General features: G+C 56.9%; 1 protein-coding gene across 1 annotated transcript; it reads left to right on the top strand.

Moving 5' to 3' along the window:
• Window positions 1-818: 818 nt before the first annotated feature.
• Window positions 819-4350, top strand: LOC126937087 (uncharacterized). The gene is given in 1 exon segment (XM_050760338.1): window positions 819-4350. A coding segment is annotated over 1 exon segment (600 nt). The 5' UTR covers window positions 819-1858; the 3' UTR covers window positions 2459-4350.
• Window positions 4351-16277: the final 11927 nt, after the last annotated feature.

The following is a 16277-nucleotide window of genomic DNA, read 5'->3' as shown; positions in this document are numbered from 1 at the left end:
GCCCCGTCCCGGTGTTCCCGCCCCCGCCCCGCGGCCGCCCCTCCGCGCCCTATCCCTGGCCGGGCCGCCCGCCAGGCCGCCGTTTCCCGGAGCCGGCCCCCTCCCGCCCTCGCGGCCGGCTGATGTCATCTGCACACAACTTTCCGCTTCCCGGCCCGTCTCGGGGCCCTGAGTCATCGCCGCCCCCGGCCCCGACGCTGGCCTGCGGCGTCTGTTTGTGCAGAGCGAGGCCCCGCCGGCCGGGCCTGACGTCAGGCTGGCAGGGCCTGGAACGGCCCCGCGCCGCTGCCCCCTGGGGGCAGGACAACACCGCTGGGGGCCGAGGGCAGGGCTCGCCCTCGGAATCCGGCTTCGAAGCCGGCGCCACCTTGTGCCGGCCGCCTGACCTGAGGCAACTCTGTGCTTTCAACTCTCTGAACTTCGGTTTCCTCATCTGCCAGTTGGCAGACGCTCAGCGAATCTTCCTAGACTCACGGGGCGAATTGTACAGTTGGGTAAATCGAGGCCCAGAGATGGGAAAAGGACCGTCCAAGGTCGTACAGCCACCCGGAATTACAGTTCCTTTCTGCCGGGTCACACGCTGCCTTCCACGTGTTACCTAAGACAGCTTTCCAGCCTGTGCTGAGAAAACCGCCCCACATCATCTGTGGCAGGACTGGGGGGCTGGAGCCCTGGTCAGGCCACTCTGCTTCTGGCCACAGTTTTCTCATCTCTAAAAAGGCACAGTAACAATATAATGACTGTGTGGAGTCCCCCAGGATACAGGGTCAAAGGAGAGCACAGCCATCGCAGTTTCAAGCCCATGGGGCAGGTGAGTCACTATTGTCACTACTGGGGTCGCTGTTGAAGGCGCTAAGGTCACTGTTGAAGTCAGGTGAGAGGGCCCTCTTGGAGTCAGACCACCTGGGTTCAAATTCTGGCTCCTGCTTCCAGCTCCTTTCCTCTGACCCCCCCGTGGGACCCGGACCCGGACCCCTTCCATGGTCACCACCGTCACGGTCCCACCTTTCAAGGTCTCAAACACCCCTCCCCTGTTTCTGGCAGGGGCTGTCCTCACTCCCTCTATGGCCTCTCCAGGCCCAGACTTCACCCTCAGGTCACCCTCACCCCTCGGTGCCCTCCAGCCAGTGGGCCTGGGAAGACGTGTTCATGCTGGAAATGCCTGCCCAGCCCTTGCCCAGTTATACAGAGCAAGTGTTCCAGAAATCTCCTGAGCCCCAGTTTACTGAGGGGAAACTAAGAACCTTCCGGCTACAGCTCTTGAGCTGAGCAGGGATCAGGCTCGGGTCTGGGATCCCAGGCCCTGCAGCCTCCCAGAGGCTTGGTTGAAAGCTCTGGCTCTCACTCCCCCACCTCCACCCAGCACCTGCCCGGTCCAGGCTCACCCCCCACCCCTCCACCTGGTCAGTGGTGGCTTGGCCTCCTCTCAGCCCCTCCGTCCCTCTTGGCTGTACACACCCTCAAGCTAATGGAACTCAAACTGGTGGAGGAAGGCCTGCCCTATCCCTCCCAGGCCCTGCCTCTCGCTCCCTGTCCCCAGCCTCACTGGACCACTTTCAAGTCCTCCAGTGCTGCAGGCTCCCTCTTCATGCCTCCAGGCCTTTGCACGTGCTGGTTCCCCTCCCGTTTTCCTGGTTAACTCCTCCACCTCCATCCGAGCTAGGCTCTTCCCCTGGAGAGTGTCCCAGTTAGCACCACCCCACAACACACACACACACACACACCAGCATACACTCTCCACATCACAGGGACCACATCCCACACAGGCACGGACACACTGCATGACACAGATCACAGGCATAAAAGTGCATGCTCTAGCGTGCATGCATGCACACACACACACACACTCACACTCCATATGCTGATATACTTATCCCCCCACCACAACATCACATAGACCATTCGACACACTCCTCACGTCCTCTGGCCACACAGTAAACACACGCACACCACAGAGCTCATGTCTGGGCTGGCCTGGTGCCCTCCTCTGGGCTCCTGCCCCCAGCCTTGGCATTTACCCCCCATTAAGGGCAGGGACCAATCCATCTCCATTTTCCTCCATTTCAGCTCAGGGCCCTGCACCAAGTCTCTCCCAGTTATTGCTTGGACCTGGACCCCTCCCACAGTCACCACTGTCACAGTCCCACCTCCTTCAAGGTCTCAAACACCCCTCCCCTGTTTCTGGCAGAAGCCGTTCTCACTCTATTGCCTCTCCAGGCCCAGACTTCCACCCTCAGGTCACCCTCACCTGGGCTTTGGGGTGCCACATACCCTGCCCCAGGCCCTGGCCTCTGGAATGGCTGGTGACTTGAACTGGGCCAGAGGCTTAAGCTCATGTCTGTCTGGAGCCTCAACTTTCTTCTCTGTAAAATGGGCTAACACTGAAAGCACCTTGCAGAATCTCAGCAGCGTCACAGTGGACATTGTTAGCGCGGCCAGCAGACTCCTGCTGGGCTGAGTTTGTGGGTAACCCAAGTCTGAGCAGGTACAGTTCCTCCCTCAGGTGAGTGTTCCGCCCCCAAGTGAGCATCCTGCTGCCCTTCCAGGCCCCTGGGACACTTAGTGCCGAGCCTTGAGGGTGGGGTATTTGGTCCAGGTTCCTGACAAGTGGCTGGGTTGTCTGTTCCCTCTCTTCAGGGGGAGCCTCCATGGGTGGCCTGGGCTCACATCGGCTCCTCCAGTCCAGCAGAGCAGCCCCCCTGGCTGCCCAGCCTGTTAAGGGAACTTGCTGAGCAGGATATTGAGCCCCTCCTGGTGGGTGACCAGAATCAGGAGAAGACAGAGGGGAGGTGGCAGGCCCTGGGATGGAGGGAGGGCAGCTGAGCCGCCTGCCCTCATCCTCCCTGCCCTTTGGGTGTTGGAACCCTTCCCATGGCCCAGCAGGAACCCAGCGGCTCACCTGAGCCCAGACTAAAGATGAGGCACTTTACCACATATGCAGAGATGAGAAACAGAGGCCCGAGGAGGGAAGGGACTGGACACGGTGGAACAGCCAGGGGCTGTGCCTGTGTTTCCATCCACCTTCCTCCTGCCTGTGCTCGAGTCACGTGCTGGTGTGCAGGGAACAGGAAGACAGCCGCTGCCCTCACAGGCTCAGGGTCTAGCAGAGTCCACAGTGACCACAGGCAAATAAACAAAGGCAGTGAGACAGAGGTGGGCAAGGAGAGGTGCTGGGATGGGGAGCAAGGGAGTACCCATGCTCATGGGTATAAACACATGGAACCCATATGCATGTCCCAGAGTTTCTTCCAGAACTTTTTTTTTTTCCCCCCAAGACGGAGTCTTGTTCTATAGCCCAGGCTGGAGCGCAGTGGCGCCACCTCGGCTCACGGCAACCTCCACCTCCTGGGTTCAAGTAATTCTCCTGCCTCAGTCTCCCGAGTAGCTGGGATTACAGGCACACACCACCACGCCTGGCTAATTTTTGTATTTTTAGTAGAGACGGGGTTTCACCATGTTGGCCAGGCTGGTGTCGAACTCCCGACCTCAGGTGATCCACCCGCCTCGGCCTCCCACAGTGCTGGGATTACAGGTGTGAGCCACTGTGCCTGACCCCTTCTAGAACTTCTCTGTTTACTCTCCCATCTACACTGAACACCTTTGCCCAAGGCTAGGGGCAGAGTGGTTAAGAGCCAAATCTAGACTCCTTGCTATGTGACCTCAGCCAGGTCACTGTCCCCCCCATGCCTCCCTGTCATGTCCTCTTCTAAAAAATGGACAGCCCTCAGGACTGTCGCTGAAGGGTCCGTGAGATGACTGTGAAGCTCTTGGTGTGGGGACCCAAGCTCAACCCTGCCCCAAGTACTGTCCCCCAACCCAACTTCAGTACTCGGCCTCCTCAACTTCTAGCCTGCAGTCTCTGCCTGAACCCCAGCACCTGGCAGTTCAGCTCAGTTCATTTACCTAGCCCAGCCTGGGTTCCTACGAGAAGAAGGCGGGTCATGATGACAAGACTGCTGGGGACGACTGGGTCCCTGGCCAGGTACTCAGGTCTGCAGCCTAAATCATGGCAAGCTATTTCCCAGCCACCCAACTCTCGGGCATCCCTGCAGGACCTCCACAGGGAGTCCTTGGCTCCCTGAAGGATGGATCATCAGAGGAGCTGCCAGGCTGTCAGAGCTGGAAGGGACCTCAGGGATCACCACTGTGGCCAATCCCCCACTGCACACAAAGAAAAGCTGCAGCTCAGAACCAGACACAGTGGCTCACGCCTGTAATCCCAGCACTTTGGGAGGCCAAGGCAGGTGGATCACCTGAGGTCGGGAGTTCGAGACCAGCCTGGCCAACATGGAGAAATCCCGTCTCTACTAAAAAATACAAAATTAGCCAGGTGTGGTGGCACATGCCTGTAATCCCAGCTACTCAGGAGGCTGAGGCAGGAGAATTACTTGAACCCGGGAAGCAGAGGTTGCAGTGAGCCAAGATCACGCCATTGCACTCCAGCCTTGGCAAAAAGAGCAAAACTCCGTCTAAAAAAAAAAAAAAAAAAAAAAAAAGAAAAGAAAAGCTGCAGCTCAGAGAAGTGGAGACACTGGTGCCCAGGGACCCACAGCAAGGCCTTGGCCCAGCTAGGGCTAGACGAGAAGACGTGATTCAGCATTGGAACTCCACGGCCTGGGTTCAAATCGGGGTCTGTCACTGGGCAGCTGTGAGTCTAAGTCTCTGAACTTCTCTGTGCCTTAGTGTCCTCATTCTGTAGAGTGGAGATAGTAATCATTCCTATTTCTAAGTCTGTTGTGAGAAATAAGCGAACTAATACATATGATATGCTTAAAAGCAGAGCCCGGGACACAGTGAGCATACAATAGACATTAGCTGCCATGGTCTCTTGATTTCAAGCCCAGTGCAGGTGCATGTGACTCATGAAACTTCAGTGACATCTGCTCTGTGCCAGACACTGAAGATGGAGCAGCGAACAGCACTGACCCAACCTGCCCTCCTGTTCCCTACAGGCCAGGTAGGAAACACACTGGAAACTGACAACTCCATGTGCTCATCGCCATATAGTTTCTGCTGGTCTGGGGAGCCAGGGACAAAGAGCAGAAAACATGGTTCCAGGTAGAGGGGGTAGTGCGCATGAAGACCATGAGGCAGAAATGACACAAAACTGAATTGGAGAGAAGGCCCAAATGGCTAGAGCTCAGAACCCAAGGAGAGGAGAAGGGAAGAGAGGAGGGACATCCAGAGCCTGGAGAATGATATGTAGACAGCCCGGGAACCAGTGCTGGTTAGACAGGGAAGGAAACCCAAAGCCTGCATCTTTGCATTTTAGAAAGATCTGACTGGCTGACCTGAGGAGGGCAGATAGGAGGTTAGGGTGGCAGAGGGGGGTAGGGGGATAGGCAGATAGTTGGGGCTAGGAGCCCAGGGAGCAGGCAGGGCGTGGAGCAGCCGGATAAGGGGGATAAGGGTGGGGGGCAGTGGGGACAGGATAAAGGGAGCGGACTCATTGAAGTGGGAAGCTCCCCAGGGTTGGCATTTGGCTGGGGCATGGGGGATCTGACTGGGGCGGGGGTACGTGGCTGCAGGTGACGGTCAAGAGCAAGCTCAAGGAGGGAGGGAGACCCCATGTCCAGCTCTGACCACCCCAGCTGCTGCAGCACCCGGGGGCCCTCGGCCCACAGACTTGAGCCCTGTGCTTTGGAGAGCAGCACTCCTGGACCGGGGAGACATTTCCAGCTGGAGCCATGGGCCCCTTGACCATGATCTGGCATCTGGGGCCCTGGAGTTCCCTGTTCAATGACCTCAGCCTGCGTCCTGGGTGCATTCTCCTGAGGGTTGTCTGAGCCACCCGTTTGGGCACCCTTAAGCCCCAGGAGTGACCAGGAGGTGGCTGTTGGTAGGGGGTGTGGACAGAACATGTGCTTACAGCCTGGAGTGCCTACACCTGAGCATGCACAGCCCCTCAGGGAAAAGAACAGAACCTGGGGCAAAAAGGAAAGAAGAGTGTGAAGCTGGAGAGGCCAGAGGCTGAGGCTGGCTCCCCACCCCCACCCTCCCACCTGCTATAGCTCCTCCTGCGGTTTCCGGTCTCCGAGGAGCCTGATAATTCTAAACACAAACCCAGCCTTCCAGGTGTGTTTGTCCTTATGAAGGTGTATTTGTCAAGGAAGGAGGACAGAACATTTTTTTTTCGAGACGGAGTTTCGCTTTTGTTGCCCAGGCCGGAGTGAAGTGGTGCGATCTTGGCTCACTGCAACCTCCACCTCCCTGGTTCAAGCGATTCTCCTGCCTCAGCCTCCCGAGTAGCTGGGATTACAGGCATGCACCACCACACTCGGCTAATTTTGTATTTTTAGTAGAGACGGGGTTTCTCCATTTTGGTCAGGCTGGTCTCGAACTCCCGACCTCAGGTGATTTGCCCACCTCGGCCTCCCAAAGTGATGGGATTACAGGCATGAGCCGCCGTACCAGGCAACAGAACATATTTTATTTAGCAGTTTGTTAGCTTGATTTATAACTTGTAAATACCTAGACATGAGGTATGTGGGCCTCAGCTTGCACTCCTGCCCCAGGCTGACCCCTGGTGCGGCCCAGAGAGAAGCCGCCTCCCTGGGCTGACCCCTAACCAGCAGGCTGACTCCCAGGGGATCCTGCAGGCTTCTTCAGAGCTTCCTACCCCATGCACCCTCACAGGACTCAGTCCAGCCCCCTGCCTTTGTCTGAGGGTCCTCCTGCCTCCCCGTTAGAGGGTTCAACTCCAGCCCCTCCCTGCCCTCACCCTTCTTCCTGTCCCTTGTCCCTGGAGGTCCTGGGCTTTCCAGCTTGTCACTGGTTTTATTTGGCCACAGTGGCATGTGTCACCAGCTGACCAGCTGGGTATGAGTCCTGTCCCTCCTTCGAGAGATGGAGAGCTCCTAGAAGCAGCGCCTCCCAGCAGAAGCAGAATCTTGCCCTGCGGAGGAGTACAGCTCAGAACTTGAAACTCGGGATCAAATCTCAGCTCTGTGACTTTCTTGATGGGTGACCTTGGGAGGCAGCTTTGCTGCTTTGAGCCCTGTTTCCTCCTCGGAAAACCCATAACAACAACTGTACCTCTTGCAGTGAGGAGACAAGGTGGAATGGAACGCAGAGGCCACGTGTGCCTGGCACTTGGCAAGTACACCGGGAAGGATTGGGAAGGGCAGGAGTTACATCATTCACCTCTGTTTACAGCTAAGCAAACTAGCGGAGGCTCAGCGAGGTGAAGCCAGTCCCCAAGGTCACACAGCTGGCCGCAGGCCAGGGGCCCAAGACGTAGTTGTCTGACCTGTGCTCTAACCACTGTACTCTCTGGCCTCGAGACGGCTCCCACATTACCTTTCCCTGTTCTCCGTGGCCCTCCAGCGCCTGAAAGCCGCTTGGGGGCCGCGGAGGCAGGTGGCATGGCCAGGGCAGAGTCCGCAGGGCGGAAAGGGTTAAGGGGCTCCGCCGCATTGGGCCGTCCTTCAAGGGGGGAACTAGCCAATGAGAGCGCGCCGCGATGAGGTAATGCCGAGACCACGCGGAGTGGGCGGGACTGGCGGGGACCCCGCAGAGCTCCGCGCTTCTTCTCTCCCCACCTACTTCTCACCTTTGACCTTGATGTACCCCGCCCCTCCCCCAACCTTACCCCTGCAGAAACGCCCGAACTGAAAGTCTCGGCTCCAGGGCCGCGGGCATCCCTTAGTCTGGGACAGGAACCGAGAGACGTCCCGGCCTCAGTCACACCTTCTGGGCCTCAGTTTCCCTTTCTGCAAGGAGAGTGGGTGATCGCTAAAGACCCTACCAGCTGTGGACGTCCTTGGATCCCAGGACAGTTTTCAGCCCTTGCCCTTGGCCCGAACTTGAACGGTCCCAGCCCCGGCTCCCCTCAGGCAGTGCTCAGTGCCAGGGACCTAGAAGTCCCCCGGGCCACAGGGAGGGAGCCTCACCGGCCCAGCCACGCCCTCCATGTGGCCCGGACCCATCCCCTGGGTATCGCACCTGGCGCGCCCACCGATGCCACCAAGCTCTGCTAGCTGCACCAGCAGCAGGACCTGCCGGCGCGGCGGTCAGAGGTCAACATTCATCCCACCGCCAGTAAGAATCGAGGGCCTGCCGCGTGCGGCTCAGGGCTTCGTCCTGAGCCGTGTCCCGGGGCCGCCTGCTCCCGCCACCCCTCCCCGCGGGCCTGCAGAGAGCCCGTCCGCCCCGTTCGCGCGGTCCGGGCACGAAGCGGTTAACGCCTTTCCAGCCGAGCTGGCACCGCGCGGCCGGGCTTATTAGTCAGCTCGCGGGGAGGCGGCGAGGGGAGGGGAGGGGCTCGAGTGGAGAACCGCAGAAAGCTATTCTCAGGGGCTCCCGAGTGTGGGGAGGGCGGCTCAGCAGGAGCTGCTGCTTCCCAGAAAGTTGATTATTTTTAACCCAGGAAGAAGAAAGGAAGGAGGCGAGGGAGAAGGACTCAGAGAAAAGAGGAGAGGAAAAGAGAGGAGAGGAGAGGAGAGAAGTGGGGGCGGGGGAGGTCCGGGAAGGGGAATGGGGAGAGGGGAGGGAACGGGAAAGAGAGCAGGAGAGGAGGGGAGAAGGAGGGGAGCCAGCGGGGTGATGGAGGGAGAGAGAAAGGCAGAGCCCAGTTGGAGCTGGAGAAGCCAGCTGGCAGGGCTTGGGGAGGAGGAATGGATGCCGAGCGGGCACTGCCACCTTTCCCGTACCCCTGGGGCTCTGTGGGGCTCCATCCTGGCCTCCTGGTGCCCCAGCTGAGAGCAGCCCTCCAGCCTCATCAACCAGGCCCCAGGGGCACTGGGCTTGGGGGAGTGGAAGGCACAAGGCAGCTGCAGCCCTGTCCTGGGGGCTCTCCAGCCAATATGTCCTTGCCCTTGGGGTGACCACTGGGACACAGGGCTTGGGAGCCCTAGGGGAGGGGCAAGGAGGCCTCCCCTGATACCCCAGGGTCTCTTCAGGGAGGGTTTCCTGGAGGAGAGGGTGGGAGGGACTGGGGCTCCCTTTTTCCTGCCTCTGGGTGGAGCCAGGCTGAAAACCAAACCCACAGAGGGCCCCACAAGGGTGCTGGGGGCACAGTCACAAACAAGACAGCCACAGCCAGGCCCCCACAGAGCAGTCCTGCAGGAGAGATGGTAGCTGCACAAATCGTGATGAATAAGGCATTAAAGAATGACAAGGGGGTAGCGGGCAGGGAGCGCCGGTCCCCTGGGCCTGGCCTCCGCAGAGGTCGCGGAAGACCTCCTCGAAGAGGGTGCCTGAGGACCAGGGTGGCTGATGAGGGGAGGAGAGACGGGTGGAGGCGAAAGGGACAGGGGTGGTCTGGATGGGGACCCCCAGGCCACAGACCTAAGAGCTTGAGAGGGGATCAGTATGACCAGAGGCAGGGAGGGGGACATTTGGCCTGAGACCAGCCCTTGTCTTATGGTGGCCGGAAGCTTGGGAAGGGTTTTATAGAGAAAAGAGACTAGATCGCCAAAGCTTACTCAGAATAGTAGAGACAAGAGTGGACACAGAAGCCAGTGGGGAGTGTCGCACTGAGATCCAGGGGAGATGGTGGCAGCCGGCTGAGACAGTGTGGGAGGTACAGGGGACAGGGCATGGTGTGGCATGGCTAGAGGGTAAAGGAGGCCAAGGAGGGGTTGGGGAGGCTCCTTGTGCCCTGGCATGTGCAGTGGGTGGATGCTGGTGCTGTCCCCGAGGCAGAGGACAGCATGGGGGAGCAGGTTCATGGGAGACCAGGCATTTGTTTTGGGACATGGTGGGGGCAGCCAGGAACAGTGTGCCAGAGGGAGGAACAGCTTGAGCAAAGGCACAGAGAGGAGACAGGCAAAGAGAACCACATGTAGCATGGTGGGACATGCCAGAATCTTCCAGAGAGGTGGGCCTCTGATGCAAACAGATGAGTCTGCCCTGGATCTGCAGGCAGTGGACAGCTGCGGGCGAGTGGGAGCGGGGGAGGGGAAGGGAGCTTCCAGCTCTAGACACAGTCATGGTGCCCAGCAGCCAGGGACCCAGGCTGGTGGGGGGGAGTGTCACTGGGACAGGTGGCAGGGCCCTAGCTCTGGGACAGCATGTGTGTGTGAGAGTGAGTGTAAGAGTATGAGAGTGAGTATGAGAGTGTGTGTGTATGAGTGTGTATATGAATGTGTGTGTGAGTGTATGAGTGTGTGTGAGAGTGTGTATGTGTGTGAGTGTGAATGTGTGAGTGTATATGTGAGTGTGCATGAGTGTATAAGTGACTGTGAGTGAGTGTGTGTGAGACTAAGTGTCCTTTGCACTAAGTGCCCTGCCCTCCACTTGAGGCACAACCCTAGGACACCTCCAACCTCTCCAGGACCAGGGAATGGCCCAGCCAGGCCAGACCAGGAAATGATGGATGGAGGAGGGCCTAGGCTGCTGCTCTGAAAATCCACCCTCAACCCTGGTCACTCTGGAACCCTGGAGCAGCATCTGAGCCCCTTCCCAAGGAGTCCAGTGACTGGAAGGCAGCATCCAGGGCCACCCGTGCAGCGTCCAGGACCTGTCTGTCCTCTCACAGGATGGAGCTTGGGGTTCCTGAGCTTGGAGCTGCCTATAATACCAGGATTAGTGGCTCAGCCGAGGTCAGTTTCAGACAGTGGCTAGGGTAGTGGCCTGGGCTGTGGGAGGAGGATGAAGGTCTAGACAGTCACAGAGACCCTGGGAGGCCCAGAGAAAGTGGATGCCAGAGAGGAACCCAAAGTCCCAGAAATTGCAAAAAATGCCAGGGAGAGGAGGAGAGAGAAAAAGGCCACGCAGCAGCCCTGAGCCTGAGAGCATGTGCCACAGTTTGTCTGTGGGTCTGTTGAGTTTGGCCCAATGGCTCTGAGCTGACTCTGCAGCCACAAAAACTTAGGACCTGGAAGGTCCCATCCAGCACAGGAAGGACTCTCCCTGGGATGGAAGCAAAGAGAAAAAAAGGAAGTACTGAATCCACACATAGAGGACAAGGGGCTCCGATCCTCCGTGGCTCCGAACCTACCTGTGACTTCCGGACCACACAAGACGATGGCATTCCCACCCCCAGCAGTGCAACAGAAAGTCACAGTTAAGGGACAAACCTGAATCCAAACCCGTTGCTGACTGGCAAGTGTCTTTGGCCTCTGTCTGCCTCAGTTTCTTCACCTGCAAAATGGGGATGATAATAATGGTTCCTCTGTCCTCAGGGGCAGAGAAACAATGGAAGTAAGCCCCTTAGTTAAGGAAGTAGCCTGTCCTGGGTCCCTTGGGGCCCCGAAATGTCCCCAGCAGTATAAGGGCATGAGTCCTCCAAGATGGAAGATAATTAGACTTACCACGATCTAACCATGGGCCAGTGCTTTTATTTATTTATTTATTTGACACAGAGTCTTGCTCCGTCACCCAGGCTGGAGTGCAATGACGCAATCTCAGCTCACTGCAACCTCTGCCTCCCAGGTTCAAGCCATTCTAATGCCTCAACCTCCCAAGTGACTGGGTTTACAGGTGCACGCCACCATGCCCAGCTAATTTTTTTTCTTTTTTTGAGATGGAGTTTCGCTCTTGTTGCCCAGGGTAGAGTGCAATGGCGCCATCTCAACTCACCGTAACCTCTGCCTTCCAGGTTCGAGCGATTCTCCTGCCTCAGCCTCCCGAGTAGCTGGAATTACAGGCATGTGCCACCACGCCCGGCTAATTCTGTATTTTTAGTAGAGACGTGGTTTCTCCGTGTTGGTCAGGCTGGTCTCGAACTCCCGACTTCAGGTGATTTGCCTGACTCGGTCACCCAAAGTGCTGGGATTACAGGTGTGAGCCACCGTGCCCAGCCGATTTTTTGTATCTTTATTAGAGATAGGGTTTCACTGTGTTGTCCAGGCTGGTCTCAAACTCCTGACGTCAAGTGATCCACCTGTCTCAGCCTCCCAAAGTACTGGGATTACAGGCGTGAGCCACCGCGCCTGGCCCAGGCAGTGTTCTTTTTCCTGTTTTGCAGACGAGAAGACCAAGGCTCAGAGAAATCTGTAGTCGGCCCAGAGCTATATATACAGCAGGAAGGTGGGGGAATCGCAATTCAAACTCTCGGGCCTGCTGTCTCCCTGGGAATTCGGTTCTCACTGCCTCCATATAAAGAAATACACGTGCAGGAAGCAGCCCAGAGCACCCTCCTCTCCCTCCCAAAAACCCACACAGTGATCCTGGCCAAGCCCCCTGGGTCCAGGAGGAGCCATGTCCCCATTAGGCATCTCTGAGCTGTGCTTTCACATTGGGGTCCCCCCCGCAGGGCTGGTGGAACACAAAGAGGGGTGGCCAAGGCAGAGAAAGAACCCGACAGGCCAGGAGCCGGCTTTTCTCCCTGCTTTCTTCCTCCCTTGCTTCTTTGTTAAGCTCCCTTTCAGCTGAACCGGCAGAGCCTGGGTGTTCCGAGCTGACAATAATTGCCGCGTCTAGACAGTGTCTGGTATGAGGCCTCCCTCTCCGCGCCTCGCCGGCCTCCCCGAGGCTCCTATTCCCAGCCCTGCTGGCCCCTGCTCTGCGCCCTCCGTTTCCCACACCCCTGCCCCTCTCTGGCTGCCCAGGGTGCCCTGTCCTGCCTCCCTCCTGCTCTAGGCCTCCCTCGAATTTTCAATCCTTGCATCTCTTCCTCCCTCCCCAGCCGCACCCCAGGCACTGGCCCCATTCCCTCCCACAGCCTGAAATTCAGGGAACAAAGGTGGTTTTGCATCTGGCTGTGGCTGGGAGACCTTCGAAGGAGGCCAAGCCAGGCAAACCCTCCCCTCCCAGCTCTTGGCCCCGCCAGGAGCCAGAGACTCACATTGCTGGCTTCCGGCCTGATCTGGGAAGTTCTGGGATTGATAGTTGAAACAGCCTTAAGGCTCCTTCCCTCATCTTCCTATCTGACCTGGAAGGAAACCCAGAGAAATCAACGCAGAAAAGACTTAGGACAGATACAAGGAAGCACTTCCTGGTGACACTGACCAGCAGACATGAATGGAATGGTTTTAAGAGCTTCAGGGGACAGGAATTCAGGCTTCACAAGGTCTAAGAGTTCCTCCTGCCCAGCTCAGATCTGCAGCTCTGGAAGTTTCCCCAGAAGCCAGAGTCTCTTCACTGGTATCAGATGCTCAGGGTGACCCTGATATAATAACAACCACAGCCAGCATTTGCCCGGCCCTTTCCTTGCATCAAGCGCTGTGCAAACTCTACATGCATATCAATTGATGTCATCCTCTCCAGGACCCTGAGAGACAGAATAAGCTTATGATTAGTTCCGTTTTACAGATGAGGAAACTGAGACACAGAGGGGTTAAGTAACTTGCCCAAAGTCACCCAGCCAGGAGAGGAGAAGCCAAGATTTGAAGCCACAGAGGTTGACTCCAGAGCTCCAATAACGACTGATGATAGGAACTCGAAATACTTAAAATCATCTACCCGGGACTGGGATGAGCCCTTGGCGTCTAGTGTTTCCTTGCATCTCACAAGGCTGTTAAGATCCAGGGTTATGCCCACTAGATAGATGAAAAGAGAAGAGCCTGGGGCTGCAGGCTGTGACCAGATGGTGACCTAACTCCATGTCCGAAAGGCCGAGCAATCCAGGCTACTGGACTGGACTCACCATGGAGTGGGAGCTTAATACACGTGTGGGACCATTTCCCACTCCTTCCTTCTGGGCTTTCTTGGGCACCTCCTGCCCTGATCAAGCTGGGGGAGATAGAGGCCAATGTGGGTACGGCTCTGTCCTCAGGAGACCATGGCCTAGAGGAGACTGGCAAAGCAGCCAGCTTCAATCTGGAGGAGGAATTGTGATGATGCAAGGGATATGGGACCTCTGGGAGCCAACAGGAGGGACCCTAAATCCAAGAGGGCTTCCTAGAGGAGGTGGAATCAACATGACTTCCTGACAGATGAGTAAAAGTTAGGCGGGCCAAGAGGGGAGAGAAGTGTTCCAGGAAGAGGAAATCCACACATAAGAAGGTCTTGAAGTGAGAGAACAGGGTAATCTAGAAGAACTAGAGAAACTTAAGCAGCTGTGTCAGGTCAAACAGTGGGTGGGAATCACAGGGCTGGAGCCCAGCTGATCAGGAAGGCCGTTGAGTGCCAGGTTGTGAGCTGGGACTTATCCCCAGGCAGGGAGGCCTACTGGGAGACTGCTCTGAGAGTCCAGGCAAGTGGGGCTGTGTAGACTGTGAGGATGTGGAATGGAGTGGGGCCGGAGGACTGGAGAGGCCCTCAAGAGTTGTAAAAACAGAGTCTCCTCTGATGTGGATCTGGCCTGCAAGTGTGATGCTGTTCCAGACACAGAGAACAGCATGGACAAAGGCTTTCTTTTCTTTTTTTTTCCAGACGGAGTCTTGCTCTGTCGCCAGGCTGGAGTTCAGTGGCGTGATCTCGGCTCACTGCAACCTCCTCCTCCCAGGTTCAAGCGATTCTCCTGCCTCAGCCTCCCAAATAGCTGGGATTACAGACGTGTGTGCCACCAGGCCCTGTTAGTTTTTTGTTTTGTTTTGTTTTGTTTTTTTGAGACGGAGTCTCGCTCTGTCGTCCAGGCTGGAGTGTAGTGGTCCGATCTTGGCTCACTGCAAGCTCCGCCTCCCATGTTCACGCCATTCTCCTGCCTCAGCCTCCCAAGTAGCTGGAACTATAGGCGCCCGCCACCACACTCGGCTAATTTTTTGTATTTTTTTAGTAGAGACGGGGTTTCACTGTGTTAGCCAGGATGGTCTCGATCTCCTGACCTCGTGATCTGCCTGCCTCGGCCTCCCAAAGTGCTGGGATTACAGGCGTGAGCCACCACGCCTGGCCAATTTTTGTATTTTAAGTAGAGACAGAGTTTCACTATGTTGGCCAGGTTGGTGTCAAACTCCTGACCTCGGGTGATTGTCAGCCTTGGCCTCCCAAAGTGCTGGGATTACAGGCGTGAGCCACTGCACCCGGCCAGACAAAAGCTTTCAACCGGTGGGCAGCCTGGTGTGCTCCGGGAGGAGGACACCCTGGAGAGACAGTGCGGCCAGGCACTGAACTACCTTTGGAAGCAAGTAGGAGCAACATCGAAGGTTTGCTAGCTCAGGAAGGAGGATTAATTGGAACGATTAAGCTGGAAGCTCTGTAAGATGGATTAGATGGGCAAACTTGGAGGCAGGAAGGCTGGGAGGAGGCTGCTGCTCCGTAATTTTTCTTCCCAGTCCCTGATTTCTGGCCACCCCACCCTTACAGTGAGTCATTTTGTTTTTGTTTTTTAGAAGTGAGGTCTCGCTGTGTTACCCGGGCTGGAGTGCAGTGGCTACTTACAGGCATGATCATAGCACACTGCAGCCTCGAACTCCTGGACTAAAGCAGTTCTCCTGCCTCAGCCTCCAGAGCAGCTGGGACTGCAGACACGCACCACAGACAGAGCCCAGCCTGAGTCATTCGGATTCTGTAACTGGCTTCCTCTCGGTGAGCTGGCTCACGCCCTCCACCCCCAGCTTGAGAAGGAAAGAGGATGCTCACCGTTCTTTCCTCATGCAGGCCATCGATGGAAATGTCAGATAGTGCGAGTCCACGCCTGAACACCTCTGGGGTCCACTCTGGGACTGACACTGGCAGATTCATCGATGAGCTCCCGCCTGCCACCTCTGGGCCTGCATTGCGGTGATATGGCCAAGGGCCTGGGTCTTCAATTCTCCAGACTTGCCGAATGCACAGCGCAGGCCTCGTCGGCAACTGCAGACAAGCAGAGGCAGCACCTGGGCTCTGCCTGTGCCTGGTACAGTGAGGCGAGGGTGGGGGTAGGAATGAGGGTCCTCTCCGTGCAAGGGGGGAAGATAGAAGAACAAAATTTCACCCTAATGTAGTGTCTTTAGACCATGAAATGCTGTGCTCTTGTTAGTCTGATATCAGGGGCTTGCAGCCTGGCAAAGGAAAAGAAAAACAGGCTGAGGCACGTGATAGAAGACAGGCAGGGATGCCACAATCATAACCATGGCAAAGACTAGGATCAGACAGGCCCACCATCTCTGACCCCAAATCCCTGGGCAGATGGTTCCAGAACTCAGAATTTTCCCAGTTTTAGAAAGATGGGGCCAGGTGCAGTGGCTCACACCTGTAATCCCAGCACTTTGGGAGGACGAGGTGGGTGGATCACCTGAGGTCAGGAGTTCGAGACCAGCCTGGCCAACATGGTGAAACCCTGTTTCTACTAAAAATGCAAAAAACGACAAAAAACAAACAAACAAAAAAAAAAACTTAGCCGGGTGTGGTGGTGCATGCCTGTAATCCCAGCTACTTGGGAGGCTGAGGCAGGAGAATTCCTTGAACCCGGGAGGCGGAGGTTGCAGTGAGCCAAGATCGAGCCACTGCACTCCAGTCTGGGCAACAGAGCA

This window comes from Macaca thibetana, chromosome 15, assembly GCF_024542745.1.
Source record: "Macaca thibetana thibetana isolate TM-01 chromosome 15, ASM2454274v1, whole genome shotgun sequence".
Taxonomy (NCBI): domain Eukaryota; kingdom Metazoa; phylum Chordata; class Mammalia; order Primates; family Cercopithecidae; genus Macaca; species Macaca thibetana.
The sequence above is the reverse complement of the archived record's forward strand: the minus strand, read 5'-3'. Positions and strand labels throughout refer to the sequence as shown.